The sequence below is a fragment of the Dermacentor variabilis genome, chromosome 4, assembly GCF_050947875.1.
Source record: "Dermacentor variabilis isolate Ectoservices chromosome 4, ASM5094787v1, whole genome shotgun sequence".
NCBI classification, from domain to species: domain Eukaryota; kingdom Metazoa; phylum Arthropoda; class Arachnida; order Ixodida; family Ixodidae; genus Dermacentor; species Dermacentor variabilis.
The window spans coordinates 131804544-131829711 of NC_134571.1; the positions used below are offsets into that span (position 1 = coordinate 131804544).

Sequence of the window (25168 nt, forward strand, 5' to 3'; positions counted from 1 at the left end):
CTTGGTGATGGAGAGGTGCTCCATTGCTGCGCGGTGAGCTGCGCCTCGGCTATTTCTTCTAGGATGTTATGGACGCCAAGCCAATAAGCCCAGCGCCGGTATGGCTCCTTGGTTATCAGCCGCTATGATCACTGGGTGATCACCCGATATTGTCACTGGTTATCAACCGTTATAGTAGCTGGGTTGAGTAACGCCATCGGGTTCACACATGAGACTAGAATAGACATCGCATAGTGATTTAAAGTCTGGTAAACTTGAAATGAATGAGAACGATGCCGGTCGCTGATGCTAATGTTTCATAACGACTGGCGCATTTTTCATGCGATGTCTTTGCTCGACATAACATCACAGCTGCCAGAGACGCAAGAAGCAAGGGGATCAGAAAGGCTGCATATAAAAAAATTCAACGACTTGTATTGTAAAAAAAAGCTTTTGGTAAATCTATAAGTATACGCTTCCAAAGAGCAAGCATCAATAGATTGCTCTTTCTACTAAGCATCAAAACTTGGCGCATTACTTTAACGATAAGAGGTGTCCCATTGCCGGTTATGGCCGTTGCTAGTGCACCATAAGGAAGAATAATGTGGATGAATACGTGGGCATTATCACTGGCAGTGCCTTATCATTGGCAGTGCATTATCACTGGCGGACTCGGGAAATTTGGACAAACATGTGTTTTTTAACGTGCACCTAAATGTAAGTACACGGATGTTTTCGCCTTTCGCCCCCATCGAACTGCAGCTGGCGTGGCCATTACTATAGCTCGAGGCCTCGTACTTAGCAGCGCGACACCATAGCCACTAAGCGCAGCAAAATGTCGCGTGGTGAAAGTTCGATTTTGTTACTTCTTCTTTGGCTGAATGTAATGGGCCACGGGACTCTTGAGTGGCACGATACCATTATTATATTATTGCGATAGCATTTATATGACCACTCCAGGCGCATGCCTGCCGTCACCGTCATGTTCCGTATAAAGTACAAAGGCTATAACATCGTCACCAAGCGCTGCATGCTATATGTGAAAGTGAAAGTGTAGGAGGAGGGAGGGTGGATGGGTGAGCCGACGATGGTGGCTCAGTCTTGTGTACGCAAGGGTCAAGGGAGGAAAGCTGGAGGAAGCGCGCCGCCTTCCGTCACGCGCGGTTCATCGGGGGGAGTGGAGGGAAGGAGGGAGGGGGGCATGCATTAGGATTCTGTGATCTGTGAATCTGTGATTGTCTGTGAATCTGTGACATATTTATTTCCCTTGCTTGAACATGTATTTGCCTATGCACAGTGACTTTTCCTTATGCACTCAGATTTATTAGGAAACTCTTAGCACGTAGATTATTATTTATTATTGCTAAGGTACGTAGGCAATGCCAGTGCAGTTATTATTCGCGTATTTGGTCCCTCGACAAATTCTGCAAGGAGAAGGCCGAGCTGCAACGGGAGCCCCCACCCCTCTAGAACGAAATTTCGGGCTGCGCTACTGGTGGAGATTGTCAGTGACAGTGCCTTGCTGAAGGCTTTTACTACACAGCGTTGCGTCAGAAAATTAGTGGCAATCCCGGCCCAGTGGTGGCCAGAAAAATAGTTAAGGAAGGACTCGCGGAACTCCATGAGAATTTCCCGAAGCATCAGCACTTGCGGGACCACACACTTATGATAACCGCCAGGGCGTGGGCGCATACTTAAGGCATTTTAGCGTTGGCGGTTTCGACGAGCTTTGACGTAATGCTTGACGCGTTGGGTGGGTTTACTCAAGTAGAAGTGTCGGCGGTAGAGGATCGAGGCGAAAGCACCCGTGGAATAAAATAAAGAATTATGCGTATCCAACATTCACGTTGGAATCTATGTGAAGCGAAGCTTTCGTGAAGCGCTCCGAAATATGATATAAATTTGACCATTTCATTCTTGCGTTATTGGCGTAAGAAAGCTGGCGCGCGCGCGTGCTCTCATTTACCCGTGCAGTGTGAAGATCTCATATCGTCATATGTTTTTTTCATATTTGTTTATTGATTTTAAACATACTTGCCGTTTCTTGGCCTGAAGAGTAAGATGTGTTCGTGGTTCCTTGTGCGGACATGAGAGAGTGCTTGTTAATTGAGTTAACTGCTGTTTATACAGCTGCAAAGCTAACCTTGCTGCGCATAGCTCTCTGATAATTAATAACACGATGCACTGCTACTATTTGTTTTAGGATCACAAAAAAAGGTCTCACGTCGGAAGTTTCTGCTTTGAGCAGCATCGGAAAAAACAACTGTTGCTACCTTGGTGTGCATTGGAAAAGAGCAACTGTCGCCCATAAAAGGAGTAACCGAATAAAGAGTAGCTGTTAATCGATCATAGTTGCTCCCAAAGAGACGAATAGCTGTAGCAAGTAAGCTACTACCGAAAAAAGCGAACCTCTGTATTCCACTTACTGCTTTTTTTGCCTTGGGTGTGCAACCAAAGACATCGACAAAAGGATTTCCTTTCCGTTGAAGATGACAATACACACAATACAACAGTAAGTAAACTAAGATTTATTTAGTGATCCCACAGCGACACGTTTAGGCGAAAAACATCGCTTACATGTTGGCAGCCAGCTGATGCATGCAGAGCTGCGTCTCCTTTTTGTCGCACCGATAACTGTTGCACGTGCAGGTGAATTCGAACTCATCTTTGCATCTACCATCTTCTTCATATTTTCTTAGTTCCCAAGCGATCTTGCAGCTACATTGATTGCATCTTGCTTTGTTGGTACCACCTTTCACCAATTCTGGGTGGGTAATAGTGGTGTCAACAACTGAAAAAAATAAAGATCTCAGGTAAGTTACGCAGGTAGAAAAATTGCGAAGGTTAAACTTGCACATTTAGATTTGGTGAGCACGCAATGAGGAATGTCTTAGTAAAACAGACGAAAACTATTGTAAATAGATTTATAAGTAAACCACATATTTTCGGTAGTCCGACTCGCAGTTCTGCCCCATGAAGGACCAGACTGATTGTGTTAAAGGACTACTGGAATGTCACCATGCTTCGCTGATGCCACAATAATATCATTTCGCTACGCGATCCTATCATTCGATAATTATGCGTTGCAATCGAGGTACCACATTTCATTCATTGCCTACTGTGCGTCAAGAAAAATGTCAAGAAGCTTATTACGTTTCGCTGCTGAGATCCACGTCGCAGGTATGATTCCGGCAACGGTGACTGCATTATGACGGAGAAGAAAAAGCTACCGGAATTCCTAGAATTGTCTACTGATGCGTTAGCTTTGTTTGCCTCGGCTGCGACTTCGTTTCAGCTTAGCTTTGCTCACTTGCGTTGCTTAGCTTATGCGTGTCTACCCATGTTCTTCCCGGTAGCAAAGAATGCTTAAGCTTTAGCAGTCAGTTTTGATATTTTTCTCGTCCCATCCGGTCCCTTCACTGCAATAGTAGCAGTTGCGCCGGCACGTGGTGCGCGAGTGCGGCTCCACAGAGTAGAGCAGTGGAAAGGGAACACCAGCTGCCCTAGTAGAGCATGGGGCGTTGTGTGGGGGGAGAGTGTATGGTACTTCGACGTTTTACTCGCCCGCCACCCTGTTCAGGCGGGAGACATTCTTTGATGGAGCTATCGCCGCCAAAACAACCATTGTCGTGCCCAGCTAGCGTGTCGAGGCGTGATCATTTGCCGCATTTTGATGGCGTCCCTCGGAGCGGGCACGAAAATGTCGGCGGCGCTGTCTCCACCCTGTAGGCAGCGGCGGGCAAGAAGGACATCGAGGCACCCTAGAAAAGTGCATCGCTGCGAAGCCATCTCAGCCTCGTTGTGGCTCTCGAAAGCCTGTGTTATGCGCGCCTTCCTTGTCCACGCAAGCCCTCGCCGGCGCTCTGACTGTGCCTCGGTGAGGCCCAATGAAAGCACGCCAAGCGTTACAATGCGCTTGCTTACCCGCGACGTGTTCAGAACCCGAAGGAAGCTTAGCAGCGTTCAATTGGAGAATCCCCCCCCCCCCAATATCTCAATTTGGCTTACACTCAAATTTCAAGTTGCCGCACACTGAAATTGAAGTAGGTCCAACCCCAAATTTTAAGTTGGCCTAACCCAAAATTTCAGTTGGCCGACCCCTACTATAATCTTCCCCATGCATTTTCATGGAGCCTTAGGTATGTGTAGTTGCATTTTCCTTTCATTTTTTTTGCGTTAGACTGTTCCTGATCTCGTAAAAGTAACCGATCATCTAGATTTACACTATCATAAAGAATAAATGTCTTAGCTTGGCAAATGACGCGTTTTTGTGCATATACAGGCAGTACATTTTTCGCGGGACAGGGCTTGGGACTCCAGCTTGCCAGAGAATGCGAACGCATTCAAATGCAAAAGCTAGGAGGACGATTAAGCTTTGCCTTTAAGAGTGCAACGCCAGAGCGTTCAGAAATCTCTCACTGCTTGTCGCACTTCCCGGCAAGCGCAGCTTTCTTTCAGATGCACGGAGGTTTGCGCCATCTAGTTGGTGTAAAGGTAGGTCCTCACTTGCGGAAATAAGCGCGCGCGATTAAAAACGCGCGCCGCGAAAGGCGCTTTCGCGGCAAGAATTATCTGCTGCACAAGGATGAGTAGCGAATCCATTTTTTTTTCGCAGCGCCGCGTTTCCGCCAACGGAGATAATCTACGGCTAATTGAAGTCGACGAGAGGGATCGCGAAAAGACCGCGTTCATCACACCAGACGGCCTCTATGAGTTCAAGGACATGCCATTCAGACTGTTCTCTGCGCCTGCAATGTTCCAGTGCACCATGGACACGGTTTTAGGAGGATTGAAGTAGCTGACCTGTCTTGTTTACTGGAGGACGTCGTCATCTTCGCTTAAACTTTTGGCGATCACCTTCGGCGGCTTGCGACAGTGCTAGAGGCCATCAAGTCGTCAGGGCTCACTCTGAAGGCGGAAAAGTGCCGCTTCGCTTACGACGAGCTGCTGTTCTTAGGCCACGTCATCAGCAAAACCGACCCGCAGAAATACAGCTACCATCTCAAAGTTCCAGCAGCCCATAGACAAGAAGGCAGTGCGTAGATTCCTTCGCATGTGTGCCTACTACAAACGCTTTGTGAAAAAATTTTCACGCATCTTTGAGCAGCTGACGCATCTAACTATGGCAGTGGGACAGTCACAAGAAGGCAAGAAACTACGCCGTTACTCAACTCGAGTGTCTAGGGGTGTTCTTCGCCGTCATGCAGCTCTGTCTGTATCTGCACGGCCGTACCTCCACGTAGTGACTGACCATAATTCAATATTTTGGCTTGTTTGGCTGCGCGACCCGTCAGGCCGGTTCACCCGCTGGCGTTGCGTCTTGAAGAGTACACCTTTCCCGTCACCTACAAGAGCGTACGGTGTTACATGGATGCTGACTGCATAAAGCGCCTCCCTCACTACACACTAAGGCTGACGGTGATGACTTCGACAACATTCTAGTTTCTATCGCAACTCTCTAGTTTCCACACCTATGTAGCTTCAAGAGCGAGCAATGTTAGGATCTCACCATCAAATCCCTACGAGCCACTGTTTACTGTTCGAGACACTGTTCACTGTTCGTAATTGTTTGATGTACAAAAAGGTTTTCAGCTGATGGCCCGCCATAGCTCCTAGCAGTGCCCGAAAACCTTCGCCATGCTCTTCTTCGTACTATGCACGGCGATATCACGTCCGGGCACCTTGGCTTCGCACTCACGCTGCACCGACTTCGAAAGAGATTTTTCTGACCAGAATTCTTCAAAGAACGATGCAGTATGTCACCAGCTATACTGTTTGTCAGGCGCACAAGCAAACGACGATGGCTTCAGCCGGCTATCTATAACCAATTAGTCCATAGATATCGCCCTTTGAAGAAGTATGCATCGGCTTGCTTGGCCCGCTTTTGAAGACCTCAGCTGGCTACCGGTAGCTGGATTATATTGTGCATTGATTACCTGGCTCGCTACATGGAACGGGGGACACGTCCATCTGCCACGGCAGCAGACGTCTCCTCCTTTTCGTTGCGTCATGCCATACTAAGTTAGGGTACTCCACAGGTTGCCATCGATGACCGTGGTCGCCAAATAACTGCGGACGTCATTGAAGGACTTTTACAGCTTTGCGGGTGTGCCTGTCGCCATAACATTTCTTAGCACCTTCAAACCAACGGCCTCACTGAGCGTACGAATCGAACCCTTACCAACATGCCACCATGTATGTCACCGCTGACCAAAAATTGGGACGCCACCTTATGTTTTATTATATACGCGTACATTGCAGCCAAGCAAGAAATTACTAGATATGCGCCGTTCTTTCTGCTGTACGCAAACTCCACAGAGCCTTCTGGGGCGGCCTCCATGAACATTGAATAAAAAAAATTCCGCAGAAACACTTAACACTGCTTATGTGTGGAAGTGCGAAAGCATTGCGCTGTTTGTGGAACTCGGAACTGCTCTCCTGAACCTTATTTTACCGTTGTCGTGTCAAGACGACCCTTCAATCGCTCGAACTTTGTGTGGCACTGAAGAAGCACGCAGACTAGCCCATCTCGAACGTTGTCCTCACAAGGCCATAATAAGACTCGGTACGATCCCCGTCAATTTTCTCTCAGAGACTATAATTGGTTGTGGATACGTGTTCGGAAAAAGAGACTACAGCAAATTTCTCACCACATACTATGGACCGTTCGTTTTACTCACGCGCTTGAATGATGGGAACTATCTTGTCGCAGAAGTGACGGCAAGTAATCGGCATTCATGCGCGGCCCAAGTCGTTCCCATGAGGCGCCTCAAAAAGTAAAATTTACAAGGCCCTTTAGCTCACTCGGCGACCATTGTCGGTCTCAGGGGAAGATGGCGCTGCACTGGGTGGCTGAGCTACAGGAAGAAGTATAGTGGGGCGCATGAACTCAGCTGTATTCTGCGGAGGGTGGTCATTCGCATTGGCTTCTACTACATCTAGTTTCATCGTGTAAATAAACATCTGCCGTAACATCGTAAATATATGGCTATTTAATGCGGTGCACGTTATAACGACGACAGAACTTGTACTTCGCCAAAGAAATGGTAATCCTTGGATTACATGGTGATCATGAAGTCTGCACGACGCACAGTTCTACGTAGCGTAAGCTGCTACAAGGAAAGTACTGGGTAAAGTGGGATGGTCGCGGAGATGGTGAAGCGTAACTCGCCACGAAAAGCGCGAGCAATCACAAGGAAATTAGTGGAAATTGGACACGATGCACGTTCCAAGTGTTTCAAAGAGCTGGCTGGCTTTGCAACGAGATAAGCTAGTTAGAGAACCCAACTGCTGTGCTCGATGGCAGAGGTTCGACTCCATCGTTGGTCACACACTACTTAAGCGAAGCTTTCTTGCAAAGTTCGAGGGCGTTTTCGTACGTATCTGGCCTCTAACGCCTAAAGCGCGTAACTGGGTGGTGACCCCATCATGGAGCGGTACAGCGAAGATGTAGTTCAACTTTCAAACAGAGTTTCATAAAATAATTTGTATAGTTTCCAACTATATTACCTAGAGGGAAGTATTGCACCACCGTCTATGAGAGTCTTCGAAAGAGCGCTGTGCCCTCAAGAGAATGACGATATGTGGCTCTGCAAGGTTCGTGTTGGCTGGTGTAGTGCGTGGCGTCGTCTAATGGCGTGAACATGGCTACACAGACAACGCGTCCTTAAAATATAATCTTCATAAAAGGTTTTATTCATATATATTAAAAATTTCAATCAAGTCTATTCGCCTATAATGCATAATCGAGCAAGCAAAATCGCGAACAGACGACAAACTGTTCCAAAGCAAGCGCAAATCTTGTCTGTCCTCTAACTTTAGCGGCCTGGGGATACTTTTTACGTTTCATATAATTGAATATGCAACCACACGTCCTCATGATGAAACAAAACGCGTTTTTGTGCAATAATAAAGCTACAGGGAACTATTTACGCGCTGTTCTGGTAAAAAAAAATATATATATATCTATAATGTGACAGACGGAATGGTGCTAGTCAGGCGCGTCATCAAAGCGTCTTCACTATCCAAGCACGATGCCAATCCGCAGTCACCATATGCGGGTATTCCCATTCATATTCACCGCCATGTTTCCTTCGATAGATAAAAAGAAATTGGCAGTGGCTTAGCTCGGGTATGCCAGGATATACGTAGCGAAAGCTAAGGCATAGCGTGGTTAGCCTTGGTTAATTTTGATTGCAAGTCCAGGTTAGTCTCGTTGTCTAGCTATGTTGGCGCGTTTAGCCGGTCGTTTGGCGCGCTGTTCGTCTGTTTCCTGGGCGATTCGTTTTCTTTTCATCTCACTCCGATGTTGATTCCATGCCTCCTCCTGCTTATCAGAATTGTCGCCGTCCATACTGCCGCCTCAACTGTGGTTGCGGCGCACATGAGCTCTCCTTTTCAATCCTCCAACATTTTATCAGGCATGTGACGTAGCTTGAGGAACGAGCGGAAGGGAACGCAGCGAGTGACGTCGTGTGCCTCCTCGGAGCACGGCCACGGGGAAATCGCAGGTTCGCGGCTAGTAAAGCTTTCGCTTTTATATATCGAGACACTCTATGCAATAACTACTGGAGGGCACTGTGGCGCAATTGTCTACGGCAGCTGCAAACAAAGCGGCTGAGCCAACGTGGGAGGGATGGATAGTACACGTATTCGTCCTTTTGTCCTTTTTGTCTTCAAATGGCTTTGGAAACTCATCATTTTCGATTAAGTACGTGGCTATAAACAATTCAATCAACATTATTGAAACTGTCCCACACCGGAATTTGAACACACGACCACAAGGCTGCTCCTGAAACCATTACACCACGGTCGCATGTGATTACAAGCGGCATAGAAAACCCTTTCTAGCGTACAAGCGAGCGCCTTTCGATTCGCAGTTGCACAAGAAAGTGACGCATAAGAAACAGCGCGAGGGCAACACGTCGCTATGAACACCACTGAAAATTTAGAAAATAGTCTCTCTCTCTCCCTATATATATATATATATATATATATATATATATATATATATATATATATATATATATATACATATATTTCTACATATGATTCGTAAGGGACAGGGAGATTATGGAACCTAGAGGGGGATTCCCTTGCTAGGTTCCCTTGTTCAGGACTTGCAATTTTTCGGAGCTCAGGTTGCCCAGAAACATGGTCGCCGACCTATTCGATAGAATGCTCTTGATGTACTCCTGCATTCTCCTGCGGCAGTCCGTGTCAATGAAGTTCCTCAACAATGTCTCGTGAAAGACCTTGTCGAGGGCTCTCAGAGCAGCGACACTCAGAGCAATAAGCTCCAGTTTACATAGGTGAGCAGGACCATCCTCGGAAAAGTGGGCTACGCAGGTGGTCTGCAGAAACGCGAAGAGGACGCTAGGATTCTCCTGCACCTGAGGGAAGCCATTAGGGCCGCACCGATCCCATGGAACAAGCAGCTCTAACATACTTGAGGAAGGAGAGAGGAATGACCCAGAGCCCTAGGGAAGGCCTCTGGAAAGGACCTAGAGGTGATGTTCGTTGAATTCGCAATAATACTGCGATTACAACGTGCATACCCACTCGTTATCATATTAGATCACTCGTTATCGCCTATCATATCATGGCGCTGTTCCTGTTTTCTCCCATTGGATCCGCCCGTAAAAACCGATGGCTTAGCCATTGCTGCGCAGTCGCGTCGTAATTGACATAAAAAAAGCTAGAAAAATATTGCTGGCATGCTTATGAACATTCAGCGCAAGAATTATGCGGTAGGTGGTGTGGCAGTAATTTGTGTTCCAGAAATTCCTTATCGTCACGCCATGCCTAGTAGCATCAGACATTTCAACAGACCTTCTTCGCTATATAAGTAACCTTTCCACTTACCTGGTGCCATCGCTACGCCATAGATGTCCCCCATGAATTGTCCAGCTCCTCCTGCTAATTGTATAAATGAAATAATTACGCATAAAGGAAGCATTTTATCAATTAATAACAAAATAATCCTGAATACGGGGATTTCAGAGAACAGTGAATAACTAAATAACACTAGTCCCTGAAGGATGTCACTTGACATAGAATGATTGATGAATTGGTGTACCTACACGTCAACTTGCAATGTGTCGTGTTAGCTCAAGCAAGATTGCATTATATAAATTTCAATATTCTGTTTGCGGCATGTGTACAAGTGTGGAATTGAAGCGAAGCAGTATTTGGCAGAAGTGCTGCGCTTAGCAATAAATCAAGTAATATAAGCATAAATTTCATTTGGATGCATAGTTATTAAAATGCAGCACTCATGTGTGGTAAATATGCAATTATTAAATTAAAGTTACTGAGTTTTACGTGCCAGAACCAAGATATAATTATCAGGCACGCCGTAGAGGAGGACTTAGGAAATTTGGACCACCTGGGGTTCTTTCACGTGCACCTAAATCTAAGTACGCGGGTATTTTCGCATTGCGACCCCATAAACATCCGGCCGCCATGGCCTGGATTCGAGCCCGCAACCTCGTGCTTAGCAGCCCAACGCCGTTGCCACTAAGCTACTACGGTGGGTTATTCCATTGTGTTTCGCTCAATCTATTTAGGACCTATAGGAGTTCTCGAGTTATAGCATAGGAGTTCTCGTAATGGATCTGTTCTCTTTAGCGCCTTGCTCAAGTGCCCAACAGAGACATGGTCAGTAAGAAGAATATTTATTGACACACTTGGTGAACCGTGCCTTAAAGAGTAAAAAAAAAACGGTTGTCTGCATGCACACCAGCTGACCCTGAATCTAGACCTTGAATTAATATTCTGCCTGTTCCCATAATATGGTTCATGTGGCAGAATATTGCATCTCGTACTTTTAAGGAGCAGCTGGTGTGTATGCATACAACCACTTTTTATAGATTTGATTATTTAAAAAGATCCCCTGTGTTAGAAGCCTAAGCTGTTTTGCCTGAGAAAACAAATTTTTTGAAGATAGGGAAATAACTTGTGGGAGAAATCAAAAGGACCAAGCATATGAATGAGGATGCTCAGATATTTTATCCTTATAAATGATTTCCTACATACATCAAAATACACAATTGAAGTCGAGCAGCAGTGAAGTCAAGTCCTTAGTACAAAAACTAAAGTTAGCTTCACGCTGCAATGTAGCTTGGCATGGAGCATCGGTATAGTATCCAGATCGCACACTAAGGGTTATTGGTTTGAACGAAATTATCGGTGACAATTCCTTATGTTGCCAGGGCGTTAGGCGCTGATGTTACGAAGATAGCCGGACACCAAGCTGAAATCTGCTTAGCGCAGTAATGCAGAATACTGTCCCAAAGAAAAGAGCTAAGTCTGCAGTCTTTCGTCGTACCATGTCGTCCTTGTCGCCGACAGTCTACTCCACAATAGATGAAGGGGCCGTCATGTGGATCTCCGATCGTTACCATAGCCGTCGCGCTATCCGCACGTAGTCATCATGAGAACTTTTCGTAGTCATCATGAGACCTTTTCGATCTCCAGGCCTACTTGTTGCCACCGAAGCGCTGGGGTTGGGTATTTGCGCGTGGAAGATTTAGACCGATATACCTTTTAGAACGGCTCTCTAGTGCGGGGTCTGTGCGATGAACAGGGCCTTATAGCAGTTAACAGAAGAAATAAGTGCCGTGGACTGGAAACGCGGCAGCGCAGAAACCGGCATTCAGCTATGGACTACGCCTTAGTGTCAGGAACGGTCTAAGAACAACTAGATAATATTGCTATAGATGAGCGTGGGAAAGGTAGCCAGGATAGCGATTAGAAATGTTTAGCCTTAAAATTGAGAGATACGCTATTGCAAAACATGAAACAATGGCAGCAGAATGCTTAAAATGAATGACCAACTAATACAAGAATTCGCAAACAACAGAGAAAAGAAAATGGAGGCGCTTCCTGCAGCAGTGCGGGAATTGGTAGACGTTGCAGTAGGATATAATGCCGACGCGGCACAAGACTTGTTCGGTTGGAAAGAGGAAAGCCCGTAAGGGGGGAAACAATTGAGTAAAGAAAGCCACAGAAGGATCATCGAGAAGCAAGAAAGTTGAGGTTACACAAAGAAGAGATACTCGTTAGATGGAACAAATACCGACAAAAGAAAAGGGTGGTGAGCGAGCTTGTGGAAGAGAATTATAGAAGAATTCTATATTAATAATAGAGAAGCTATAATAGAGAATTGTAGAATTATAGAAGAGCTTGTGGAAGAGAGGATTGGTTGCAAAACACTCGCAGAAGAGATCAAAGTGTAGTAAGATATTCTGGAACCATGCTATAGCACTCGGACTCCCGACTGAAAATTTGCTAACGGCTATAAGGGATTAAAATGAAAACATCTTCGGAGACGATGTGCTGTGGTACATCAGATACGCCTTTAGATATAACTTTAGAACGAAAGAAAGCATAGTTCTGACTCAAACAGATTCAGCGTCAACAGAGCAGCTTGAGAGACCAAAATTTAGCATAGGAAATGTTTACTGGAAAAAGAAAACGCAGAAGAAAATTTCCTGAATAACCGGGCTGCATGAACTGATGGAATCCCAAGACAGCTAATTAAACACATTGTTCCAAAGACCAAGGCACTGCAGACTGATACCAGAGGATATGTGATTAAAGCAAAGGAAATTGCGCTGAACAAATGAACGGGGCAATGAAATTGCGGTGAGAGAAGCAAGGTGAACCTCATCTAAAAAGTTATAGATTCTTGTTCTACTATGCGCGCTCAATATGCTCACCTGTTACGCTCTGGATCGTCATTATTACGAAAAGAAACTGAATAAAGCATCTCGTTTTTTTATACGGCAATTGTATCGAAACTTCGGGCGCATTTCTGTCGCGGCGTCGGCGCCGCCGTGAAAACGTTCATTCTTGCATGAAATCGAGAGACTTAAGGAAATAAGTCGCAAACTGTTTTCTACACAATTGGTCTGATAGATAGCGCGGCTACAGCACGTCAAATCGCACCGAAGTTCGTAGCAGGCTGTGCGGCGAAACTTAAAGGAGCTTACTTTAAGTAAAGCTGCGGATCGTCGAATGCTGGCATCACCTCCCTTGCCTTCAAAATTGTTGATTTGCTTAAAGGATGTGTAAGGAAGAAGTGCGCCGTGTCGAGCTCCGCAGCCGGATTGCCAGCGCTACGGAAGTGGGGCTCGGGCTAGACGCTGTTCCTGGTTTGACTGGCTAAACCTACGCTGTTGCACCTTCTTGTCCGCTACCTTCGTGTCGTCCACAGCCGTGTCGGACTTCTTTGCCATAATTGGTGGTGGTTTGCTGGGTCTCCTGCAATCCTGGAATTGCGCAGCCGCACTCTTCCTGCCATCATGACCACCGAAAGCGCCACGAGCTTACCACCACCTGCTCCCCAGTCTACCGCATGCCCCGGCACGTTCCGCCAGCGGGACCCTCCTACTTCAGCGGCACTGACGACCACGACGTTGATGACTGGCTCTCATCATACGAACGCGTAAGTCGGAACAACAAATGGGATGACACCACGAAATTGACCACCGTCCCTTTCTGCCTCAGCGGAATTGCCCACTTGTGGTTTTGGAACCACGAAAGCGAAGTCCCAAGCAGGACGGTGTTCAAGACAAAGTTCAGCGAGATCTTCGGCCGCCCTACTGTGCAAAAGCTTCGTGCCGAACAGCGTCTGCAGTCGCACTTTCAGCAGCCTGGTGAGAACTTTACCAGCTACATCGAAGATGTCATCGATCTCTGTAAACGCGTCGATGCATCCATGACTGGGGGCAATAAAATCAAGCATATCATTAAGGGTATCGACGAGGACGCGTTTCAGATGCTCATTTCAAAGAGCCCCTCTACTGTTGCCCAAGTTATTGAACTGTGCCAAAGCTATGACGAGCTCCGCCGTCAAAGCCTCCTCACCCGCCGTCCTGTTCCCCAACAGGAATCGTTGTCCGGCTTGACCTCTCCTTTTCCAGACGCCACCCTCCTCTCGAAAATCAAGGCTTTCGTCCGGGAAGAAGTTGCTCGCCAGCTCTCCCTGATCTCCAACTTCGGAGTCAAGTTCGTCCCTTAGTCCGACCCTACGACACGTTATAGAAGAACAAGTGTCCGACGTCTTTCCTCTGGAACGGGCGCCTCAACTCACCGCCCCATCGACTTACGCCGACGCCGTCGCACGACCACGACCACCGACCTTCCTGGCTTCGCCTCCGATGCCTAGCCCTGTTTTTACCCCCATGCCGCCACGACCTCCAGCCAATCGAGGAATTAATCCCTGGCGCACACCGGACAATCGGCCCATCTGCTATTCGTGCGGTATTCCCGGACACGTCGCACGCCTGTGCCGCCGCCGTCCACTTCATCCACGTGACGACCCACGCACAGCCGCGTACGACCATTCGTTGTCTTACGCTCCAGACCGCGATTTACCCCTTCCCCGCCCAAGCCTTCGCCCAGTTTCCGACCGCCGTTCTTCTCCTCGCCGTCGCTCGCTCTCCCCGATGCGTCGACGTCCCTCTACCGCTGACACGGAAAACTAAGTGGCGCAGTTCCCGGTGCAAGAACTGCGTCATCGTCACAACGCTCAAGCGCTCTTCTTTCGCTGCCCAACGTTATTGATGTCGCTGTTGAAGGAGTCTCTGTGCTTGCCCTCATTCACACAGGTGCCGCCATATCTGTAATTGCCGAAAAACTATGCCGCTCAATACGAAAAGTCCCGACGCCTTCCTTCGGTCCTTTACTCAGCACGGCCACAGCACAGCACGTCCAGCCGGTGGCTGCGTGCACCGCCAGACTTGAAATTCAAGGAGTGCTCTACGCAGTCGAGTTCGTCGTTCTTCCCCACTGTTTCCACGATATTATTTTAGGTTGGGACTTTCTCTCCTGTCACCAAGCTGTTATTGATTGCTCCCGTGCAGAAGTCGCCTTCTCTTTGCTTGGCAATGCCATCTCTGATGACGTTTCACTTTCCTGCACCAAGTTGTCCCTCACTGACGACATCCATATAGCTCCGCTGGGGTCGGTCGTTCTTTGTCTTGCGTTGTAGTTAGGTCTTGGCGTCGGATCACGGCTGCGTCGTGTAGACGTGGGGCTGATACGCAGCGTCGTCAGGTCTTTCGTCGGTGCATTATTTTCTTGCAGGGTTCGTCGGAATGGCGGCGTGTCGTTGTTCCGTCGTCGAGATAGCCACTTCAGCGTCTTCATCCGCGGCGGAGGATCTTCGTCAGTTCGACGAACAGCAACCGCACTTCCATGGGTTGCTACGTTTAGTTTTCCGGATGTGGGCTGACGGACGGGCCCCGGCCTGGACCAGTGCGTAGACGGCACTGCGGCGCAAGGTAGCGGCCTGGTATCGGCGAACGAGACGTTCTTCGAGGGCTGCACTGAGTAGCGGCGAGGTAGTCGGCGATATCACGAGGGCGTTCATCTTCCTGAGGGCGCTGTGCATAGATGCCGAACCCTCGTACTCCTATCTCGCGGTAAGGACATCGCCGGTAGATTTGACCGGCTGCTCCTCAGTGATAGCACGGTGGACGGTGGTCGGAGGCGTGCCAAATGTCCGTCTTCCTTTTGTAGCTACGCTGGGCGACGGACGGGCGTGCTGGCGGCGGTGGCGGTTAATGACGGAACTGCGGCGTTACGGGGCCCTGGCGCGGCCGCGGAGGGGGATCTTGACGGTGGGCGACGGCGGCGTAGGTCATCGCTTTTGACTGGGGCTGCAGTTATTGTGGTTGCACCTCAGGAACTCCAAGGGATGGCTGAACTTCTTCTTTGACGATGTCGGCGATTGCACCTACTTGAGGCTGCGACCTTGGAAAGAGCTGCAGTTCATTGCAAGCGCCCGCTCTGAAGGTCTCCCGCAGGTCATCCCTGCCGAGTGCTTGAACGTCGGTGTGGCTTGCGGTCAGGGGTCCACGATTATGTGCCTTGTGAGCATATCGAGCGTCTTCTCAATAGTTGTGGCCTAGGAAATAACTTCGGCAACAGTCTTAGGCAATCCGGTGAAAAGCTCTAGCTTCAAACCGCCCATCATGGAGATGTTTTCTCTCTTCTGGCATGTCTGGGTTGGTGTGTCGGAAGAGGCGAGTTATCTCCTGCGTAGAGATCGCGATGTTCTCATTCGGCAGCTGCGTGCGGGTTTCCAGTAGACCTTCGGCTCGCTCTTTGCGCCAGACGCTAGTGAACGTCTGCAGGAACCCGTCGCGGAACAGGTCCCATGTCGTCAGGGTTTATTCCCGGTTCTAGAACCACGTTCTGGCATCGTCTTCTAAGGTGAAGCACACATGCCGCAGCTTGTCGTCGGGGTTCTAGTCGTTGAATGCAGGGACACTGTCATATTTTTCCAGACAGTTATCCGGGTCTTCAAATGATGATACACAGGAAGTCGGTGACTCCCTGGGCTTTTGTAGTACAATGGGGGACGCTGGGGCGGCCATTGGGGTTAAACTGGCGACGAACTTCATGTCTCAGGCAAACGTCCGTGCTCCGGCAGCAGTCCTTGCAGTCTGGGTCTACGTAGTTCATTCTTGGCAATGTTGATGTTGTCTTCGCGTTCACGCTTGGGTAAACGCCTGTGGGGCGTTCAGAACATGAATGAAAACACGTCTACGAGATGTCACGTGATAGTGACGGTGAAAAAAGCAGCGAAGCTGTGAGTAACGAAACTAGTATTTTAATCAGTGCACCTGTGCCTTCAAAAATAGGCTACACTTAAGGAAGAAAGGCAGCGGCGAACACAGTCGGCGATCGTCGAAAATATATTCTGCTGGTCAAGCGCGTCGGCTTTCATACACGAGACATCGAAGATTGCAGAGTAATCGATGGTGCCCGCGTGTCTTCCAGAAAGTTTTACGTAATTGACGTTGCACATGCAATCAGATTGCACAAGTTTCCGTGACAAACAGAGCCATCGATAACATTCGAGAAACCACCGATACATATATGCTGAGCGATAACCTTTCTTAGATAGTGAAAAGCGCTTACCCGCAAAAGATAATATCCACGTGTGACTATAAACAAGGTATAAACAATGTGCCTCACATCGTTCACTGAGAAGACCGGGAAAACCAACTTTACGTTTCTCATAACGCGAGAAAGTTGGTAGAAAACGAGTATTCAGGAAATACTTTGAGAACAAAACTGTCTCACTAACTTGCAACTTTCGGTAAACGTCGCTAATAAAATAGTCCTCACCCGATGTAAATTTAGAATGAGTGCCGCCATTATCGCTCCCAGGGAGGCTGGTAAACTTTACAAGCGTTTCACGCAACGCGTCCAAACAGTCTGAAAACTATGATTTCGTAAATTTAATTAAATCCCTAATTACCCCCTATATGCGTTTCTGCCTGTGTGTTTTTTCTGTTTTAGAGCTCATTGAGGAATGCAATGCCAGCAAGACCAGGCATTCAATATTCTAACCCAAACTGTTCAATAGGTGCCTGCATATCTCCTCTATGATTTCGCACGTTTCCTCCAAATTTAAACAACGCTAGTGATCGAGTTTCTCCTAAAGATCACAGAAAGTCATGGTAAATTATGTTTTGGAATAGACTTAGTCGCCATATCAGCTTCGCTGTAACTCACATTGAATAACAAACAGTAGATTTAAGCAGTATGGGCTCCAAGTGTATCACAAATATACGGTCTTTTCTAAACAACATTTATCCTGTGCCGTCATCACTTGAACCCTTAGTCGGGTTGTTAAGATATACGTAGAACGTAGACATAAGGCGAGAAGTATAATAAATGGACCTGCTGTCGTGAGTGCCTGCTTATTATTGTTCTGCCTTACCTATCCCTACCGCATAAAGTTTGTTTATTACCAAGTTGTAGGGTTCTCAATCGTGCTCTTGGGACAAGGGAACGACAACACAGTAGTGCAAACAATCACAAGGGCATTTATTGCACATTTTATAGATTACTAGCTGAGTTGCTATCCAAAAAACATGCCGACGGGCGCGCGACTAATCGCGGAAGTCCGACTCACCGCTACCGGATAACGAGGAAATATGTTCGCCCTATGCTGGACACCAACGCGTAGTCGTACGCACCTACGGTCACGCGAGCGGTGGCGCGTTCGAACGATCGTATTCGTCCATTCTGGCGTAGGGCTCGAGAGACGGTCTCGCAGAAGCATGGATCGGCGCACGCGCAGAACGTCAGCCGAGCCCAAGCCAAAGAGCAAGAGCCTTCTCCTTTTTTGCGCCCATGTAACCCCACCGTCAAGTGGGATAAGCAGAGCAACACTTGCGCCATCTCTCGTACTACCAGGCCAGCGTACCGACCGCCGCAGTAAAGCCACGCGGCGAAGCCGGATAACAGGCGACGGAAGCTATTAGAGAAAACAACATATCAGGGGACGCGTGAGAGTCACGCATCCCCTCTTCCCCCCGACCATAAATCTCTACATATTCCGGCGAAACATGTCACACGGTCTAACAACAACGCGTGGTTTGCGAACAAGGTAGTACATGCAACAGTGGCCGCGCCGAAGAAATGTCTACACGCTGTACATAACATACGAGCGGACATTGTCCTTGGGGACACCGCCAGCGTCCGCTGGTCACAGCAGCAGCTCTGCAGACTCGACGGCTCGATTCCAGGCCAGGACTCCGGAAACGGTGATGCAGTAGTCGGTACGAGTAAGCGTCGCTCGCGCCGACGCGCCCAGCTGGCGAGAGGGGCAGTATCTGTTAGTGACCACCGGCTCTTTTCTCTGCCGCCGAGGGTTGCGAGCTGGATGCAGGCGGCCGCCGAAGTCGCTGCGCCGAACTATCCACAGCATCAGCATTGCCCGGGGTGGCTCGATCTTAGTCCGGGGCAGCAGCGCAGACGATGTGCAGGTGATAGCAAACCAGTGGTGACTCCAATATTGCTGGGTACGCTCAACGCACTCGGCAAACACTAAAGTCGTGCAAGGGAGAGGAATTCTGCATGCGCATCGCCCACGTGGTGCGATGTTCAACTCGGCTAGCAAAAGATCGGACGGCCACTCAGATGCTAAATTCACGTGAACGAAGCTCGCTTCCTTGAGTCGAACAAGTAGTTTAAATTCGTGTGAAGCTAACTAGAATGAGGGAAGAAAAGTGCAACACCTCAGCGCCACGGTCCACCAGGTTGTGTCCCTCCACATGCGACAGGCAGCTTCGTAAAGCCTTAAGCCTAAAGCGTCGCTACCCTGACAACAACCGGCATTCAGAAAACAACGCCCAAAATGGGTGCAAAACGGGCAGTTGCGTTGATACATCATCGGTTAGGTGGTCCTACCCCGCTCGGTGCACACAGCATCCGAGTTGACGGCACCCACCGTCCCTGACGGTGTAGCAGCGCCCGGTGCCAGTCTGCAATACCAGTCAGCCTGTACCGGCACCCGTGGCCCGCGGACACCCGGTTCCTAGAGCCGCGACATCATGAGAGGCAAAGAGATAGAAGAAGCTATTTACATAAGAAATTCGGACCACCCACGAGGCTTCCGTACTCAGTCGCTTCAGGCTTGCCAATGCTCCGCGGGCGATAAGCTTCACTCTCTCAGGATATAGACCATGTGGCTCTCGTACCGACGAATGTCATTAAAAATGATTTGCGAAAAGGCTTAACATGTTGAAAAGTTCAAACACACTACAGCCACTGTCGCCTCGCTCAAGAAAGCACGCCACCGACGCTAGCGATCAAAGCACGCTAGCCCTACGCTTCAGTTCAAAGGTCTCGCACGAAGCAAAACTGGTAAAACTATCGTCCGATGCCCCAAGGGCCCAATGTTGGGCGCCAGATGTGGGGTTCTCACCCGTGATCTTGGGACAAGGGAATGACAACACAGTAGTGCAAACAATTACACGGGCATTCACTGCACCTTTCATAGACTAATGTCTGCTAGCCGAGTTGCTGTACACAAAACATGCCGATGTGATCGCGACAAATTGCGGAAGTCCGACTCACCGGTCGCGCGAACGAAGGCGCGTTCGAACGATCGTCTTCGTCAATTCCGGGGTAAGCCTCGCGAGACGGTGTCGCAGAAGCGTGGACCGGCGCACGCGCAGAACGTCCGCGCCGCAAGCCGAGGCCGAGCCAAATAGGAAGAGCCTTCTCCTTTCTGCGCGCGAGTAACCCCGCCGTTAGGCCGCGTTAGCCGAGCAATTCACTCGCGCCATGACTCGTGCTACCACGCAAGCATACCGACCGCCACAATAAAGCCACGCGGCGAAGCCGGATTACAGGAGACGGGAGCTATGCGAGAAAACAACATATCAAGGGACGCGTGAGAGTCGCGCAGCCCCGAAAAGTTTACTTATGCATTGTGGAAAAATCTTACCCTTTACTTCACCCATGTTTGCCAGGAATGCTGTGTCCCCATTTTTGTGAATTAATGCACGAAAGCTCAATAAAAGAAAGGTTATCCTTTCAGTACTGGGTAATTGTAACACTCGAATTACGAGGCGCTCCTAAATTTTCTAACACAGCAAAATGGGATTGGTAACTTATTAAGCTCTCTATAAGTGCTTCTCGCTCACAATATTATGTGTGCCTCGACTCTGAATTTTCATCACGGAAAGCTCTTATGTGCACCCTACACACCTGACTGAACCTGTCTTTCGCACTCCGCGCTATAACACGTGGTGTAGTAGAGCACATACTACTTTCTAGAGTATTCCTCCAATGCGAAGTATCTGTTTCATGATTATTGCACGCAATGAAACTGCTAGAAAAATGCACATCAAAAAGTACACTCACCCACAATTGTACCGACGATCAAAACAGCCAGTGCGCAAGCCTTCATGACAGCTTGCTTTAGCCAAACCGCCGTCCGAGGTAGCAGCCCTTTTTTATGCAGGTGCAGTAACAGCTGCGACGGCACCGTCTCAGAAGAAGCGCACACAATGTCATTAACAATGACGCACACGTGTTTAATACAGGACTTCTCTTTCTTCACCCGTGCCCTACCTGCTTGAGTTAGGAATCGCTTATCTTAGGCACCGACGCTCTATTATCAAGCGAAAGTTCACGCAAAATGAAGCAACGAAAATAATATTTGGTACAACTCTAGTGTTCCCTCTTGCTCCAGTTCTATTAACGTTTCCGTTACGTTATGAGTGAAGTCTTCGCTACATGTTTAGAAGGAATTAACAAAGTTTGAAGCGCATCGGCAGAGTTTAACAGTAAAAAAAAAAGCATTTTATTGCGATTAAAGTTTTTTGTTGGTGTCAACCATTTCGAGCCTGCCTATCTATCTATCTATCTATCTATCTATCTATCTATCTATCTATCTATCTATCTATCTATCTATCTATCTATCTATCTATCTATCTATCTATCTATCTATCTATCTATCTATCTATCTATCTATCTATCTATCTATCTATCTATCTATCTATCTATCTATCTATCTATCTATCTATCTATCTATCTATCTATCTATCTATCTATCTATCTATCTATCTATCTATCTATCTATCTATCTATCTATCTATCTATCTATCTATCTATCTATCTATCTATCTATCTATCTATCTATCTATCTATCTATCTATCTATCTATCTATCTATCTACCTGTAGCTTCGACAGAAAGCTTATTCAGTGTTTTACGCCGAATGAAAACTCACTTGCGGATCAGCATAACGCAGAGGAGGCTAACACATCTTCTCGCTTTGCATATTAACAAGGAAAGGACCATCAAGCTCAACTTATAAGACGTTCAATGAATTGTTGACCGGTATAGTGGAGCTGCTTTTGGTTTTGGAGGCGATCAGTAAAGTATGCACCTGTGAACTTACCTTTGAAATCTGGAACAGACTGCCTGCACTGAGTATGCGCAGCTATGCACCTTGCTCCTTCTCTCCCTCTGCTCGTTACCTCTGCCTTGAACTATCGGACGTGAGTCCATTGGTGGGTCGTTCAGAGCAGTGTTGTGAAGCGGCGCTGCCCTAAATAAGCTTTTGCGCATAAAGCATCATGCTGCATTGCCAGCAATGCATACCACGGTGTGCCGCGCACAGCTCTTCACCGTCCTCCTCCGTCTGCAGTTGGTTTATAGGTACAGAGAAGGTCGGAACGTGGGTTGTAGGCGCACTCCCAATCAGAAAATAAAAGAAAAAGACGGGGTATTGCATTGAACTTCGCGTGACGACAAGGATCACTGATAACCCAAAGTTTCCGCTTTTAAGCCGCTGCGCTGCTTCATCGTTACTTGAATATATTGCAAGTGCTGTAATTACACCTGTGGTACACTGATCTTCATACCTATCGCAAATTAAAAAAGAGTAGAGGCGATGTTACGTATATCTACTGTGCATGTGTGCAGTATAAAATAATATACATTAACATTTTTCATCCAGTGGACACCGCCCTGATGAAACGGCTCGGTTATCATGTGATACTGCATTAGAAGCACATCCCCAAGAGTGGTGGAGTACATTATGTGTGTATGCATTTTCTGTGCGTATATATTGCGATTCTCGTTACATTTCTTCCCTCTTTCTGGTACAGTAAATCTGCATATGAGAGTAGAAAAGAAACTTGGAAAGACAAAAGGCGCTAACAGTTTGTTTGTATTTATGCTATGTTGTAATCTGGTACATTCTTTTTTTTTTCGCGTGGTTTTGTAGAGAACTTGCACCATGGATACATTTATGAATAAATATGTGCTAATCTAGACCGTAACAAATGTGATTCGCCGTCATTTCAGCTCCAGGTGCTTCTTGTCTTTTTTGTGAGTGTGTGCACATTTTCTGAAATTACCAGATGAAGCGCGCACGTAGTTAGAGCTTATACAAGGTATTATAGAGCAATTAGTGGCGGCAGTAGCTGTGTAGGCTAAATGCACTACAGCGCCAGAGATGCACGGTAACAAAATGCTCCATGAATATCACCAGCGCAACATCGAATGCATTTTTTACAAATGAAATTTCAAAAATATCATGTTTCTTTTTTTCTTTCAATAAGAAAATCAATAAAAATGTTGCTGTTCTCTCCCCTGCGCTGTCAGAAAGTACTTCTGAAGTCACTGCCCCAAAGTTAATAATGTTATTTTAGCCAAGATGAAAGTTTGCAGAAAGATGAAAGTTTGAAGGGATCAGCAACGGTCAAAACAAGGAATGCCGCTGAAGGCAACGCTTAGATAAGCGGACTTTACTTTGTCAGGGCAGCAACCTTTTTCGAATGTAGTTGCTGCCCTGACTAAAACGAGTTTCCTTGTCGGTACGGCTTTATCGACATTCCTCGTTCGGCTAATTATCAAATTTATTACAGCGTAAGGTGCTATGGGCACACTAAAACAGCCGTTTCGAGTGGCGATGGCGTCCGCCTCCACCGCACGTGTCCGGTGCCTGTAACTTCCATCGCCAGGAATGAGAAAAAAAAACAGTTCCAGCCTGGATCGAACCGTGGCCCACTACGTGGGAGTCACCTACTCTACCGCTGAGTCACGCCAGTGCTTGCTAGATGCAGCAGAAAAATGCCCCGTAAACGAGTTTTAGTGCCCGGGGAGGCACGCCATAAGCATGCGCGCCGCGCCGCGTCGATACGTGCACATTTTGCATTACACTTGCATATTAGTACACCAGGTAGAACGCCATGTAGCGGTACAAATCAGCCAAGAAGGTTTGAGGAAGAGAGATGTATACAAGAATGCTAGAATCTATATATATATATATATATATATATATATATATATATATATATATATATCAAGCTGGCGAGCTGCCGTGACTCAAAGCGGATGCAGATAAATCATGATCCTCATTAGCATGGTATTGTGCCACTAGCCTTAGAATGTGGGATTCGCACCGCGTAGCATCCATTCGCGCGCCCTTTGCATTACAGTTTCATAGGCATTCAAGGTATACAAGTTGGCAGGCCATGTAGCACCCGCATAGGTAGCGGTGCAAGGTAGATTTGAGAAGGGAAAACAATAATATTAAGGTGTACAAATATTGATATACTGAAAAAAGACATATATTATAAACAGCATTAGTTCAAGCAGACTAACTTCTGTCACACGGACGCGGCTAAATTCCTTTTAACTCCCTTCAACCAAGGACGTCTTTATCTCGAGGAAGATGCGCGCCGTGTCACACGGCAGTACTTTAGCAAAGGAAGTTTAAGGAAGTTCCTAGCGAAAGGAGATGGAAGATCTCCCTTGCAGACTGAAGGGAGCATTCTTGTTCCCAGCGTGCTTCAATTTCGAGTAAAGAAATCACCCTCATATTTATTAATTTCACATTTACCAGCAATTATAATTGTTTTTATTGCATATCATATAGTATTTGAGCACTGACAAAGATATTTGAGTTGAGCAGCTACATTCGACTCTCGCACCGTGCGTTCTCGGAATGGCCTCTGCGTTTGTCCTGACTGCGCCATTTTTTTGTTGTTTTGGTCAACGCGATCGCATGTCTCGCGCATGCGGAATGAGTGATACACGTCTTTCCCAAGACTTTTTACCAATATAAAACGTATTTCTTTCATGACGCGTACGAGGTGAGCAGCGCCTAATGGGTCCCCAGCGGCAGCATTCAAAAGCTCGCTTATATGCCGTGTGACACTGAGCTAACTCCTTTGAGGTGAAACTCCCTTGCGGTCATTTAAGGGAAGGAAGTTTGAAGGAGATCCGAGTTGCCCGTGTGACATGGGTATTTTCACCGTCCCGTTTCAAAGGGAATGCCCTTAAATCAGCGTCATCATCATTACCATCGTAATGTGCCATACAACATGCGCACCCCGTAGCGTCGATACGTACAAACATTGCATTGCATTTCCGCTATATTCCACAATGTTTCCCGATATGTAGCAGTTGCATATAGCAGCATGCTTCATGTAGCTACCCTGGATGTAGCAAGTTAGATGACTATTTGTCACCATGCCGGTTCGAAGGATGTGCCATCATTATCAACACCATCTTCAACAGCAACGTACCATGTCCCGGGTTAAGAGATGTGATATGTGCGCCACGTAGTCTGGACGCCTATGTTTATTCTTCAGCACACATTACAGTGCCTCCTCGCAAGGGACGAAACCGAAGAAGCTATTCGTAGAGCTACGCGCGCGGCTGCAACAAGGCAACATTGGGCTCAGCAGGCCGTGGTGCAGAGAGCAGGACAAGCCGCGGCTCGCCGTTGTCACCTGGCCGACACTAAAGGTCGTTCTTCTGCAAATTACACGAAGATACTTCGCCGCGATGATATGTGTAGTGACGAATATGGAGCTCCTATGTAGCCTCTCCTCCAACTTACGCTGTGACTGTGC

General features: G+C 47.5%; 1 protein-coding gene across 5 annotated transcripts; it reads right to left on the reverse strand.

Moving 5' to 3' along the window:
- Positions 1 to 2487: 2487 nt before the first annotated feature.
- Positions 2488 to 20792, reverse strand: LOC142579788 (uncharacterized). Of its 5 annotated transcripts, none has more exons than XR_012827445.1 (3): positions 19867 to 20019; positions 9844 to 9897; positions 2488 to 2770 (listed from the first exon to the last, which is right to left on the reverse strand). XR_012827445.1 is itself a non-coding variant. In XM_075690357.1 (3 exons), exons 1-3 carry the CDS (start codon positions 20702 to 20704, stop codon positions 2553 to 2555), a joined length of 318 nt encoding a protein of 105 aa, XP_075546472.1. In that variant the 5' UTR covers positions 20705 to 20792; the 3' UTR covers positions 2488 to 2552. The 5 variants fall into 5 exon arrangements, 3 of the variants coding, with proteins under 3 accessions (XP_075546472.1, XP_075546473.1, XP_075546475.1); XR_012827446.1 differs by lacking the exon at positions 19867 to 20019 and adding an exon at positions 12975 to 13064; XM_075690357.1 differs by lacking the exon at positions 19867 to 20019 and adding an exon at positions 20659 to 20792.
- Between the last annotated feature and the right edge of the window lie 4376 nt (positions 20793 to 25168).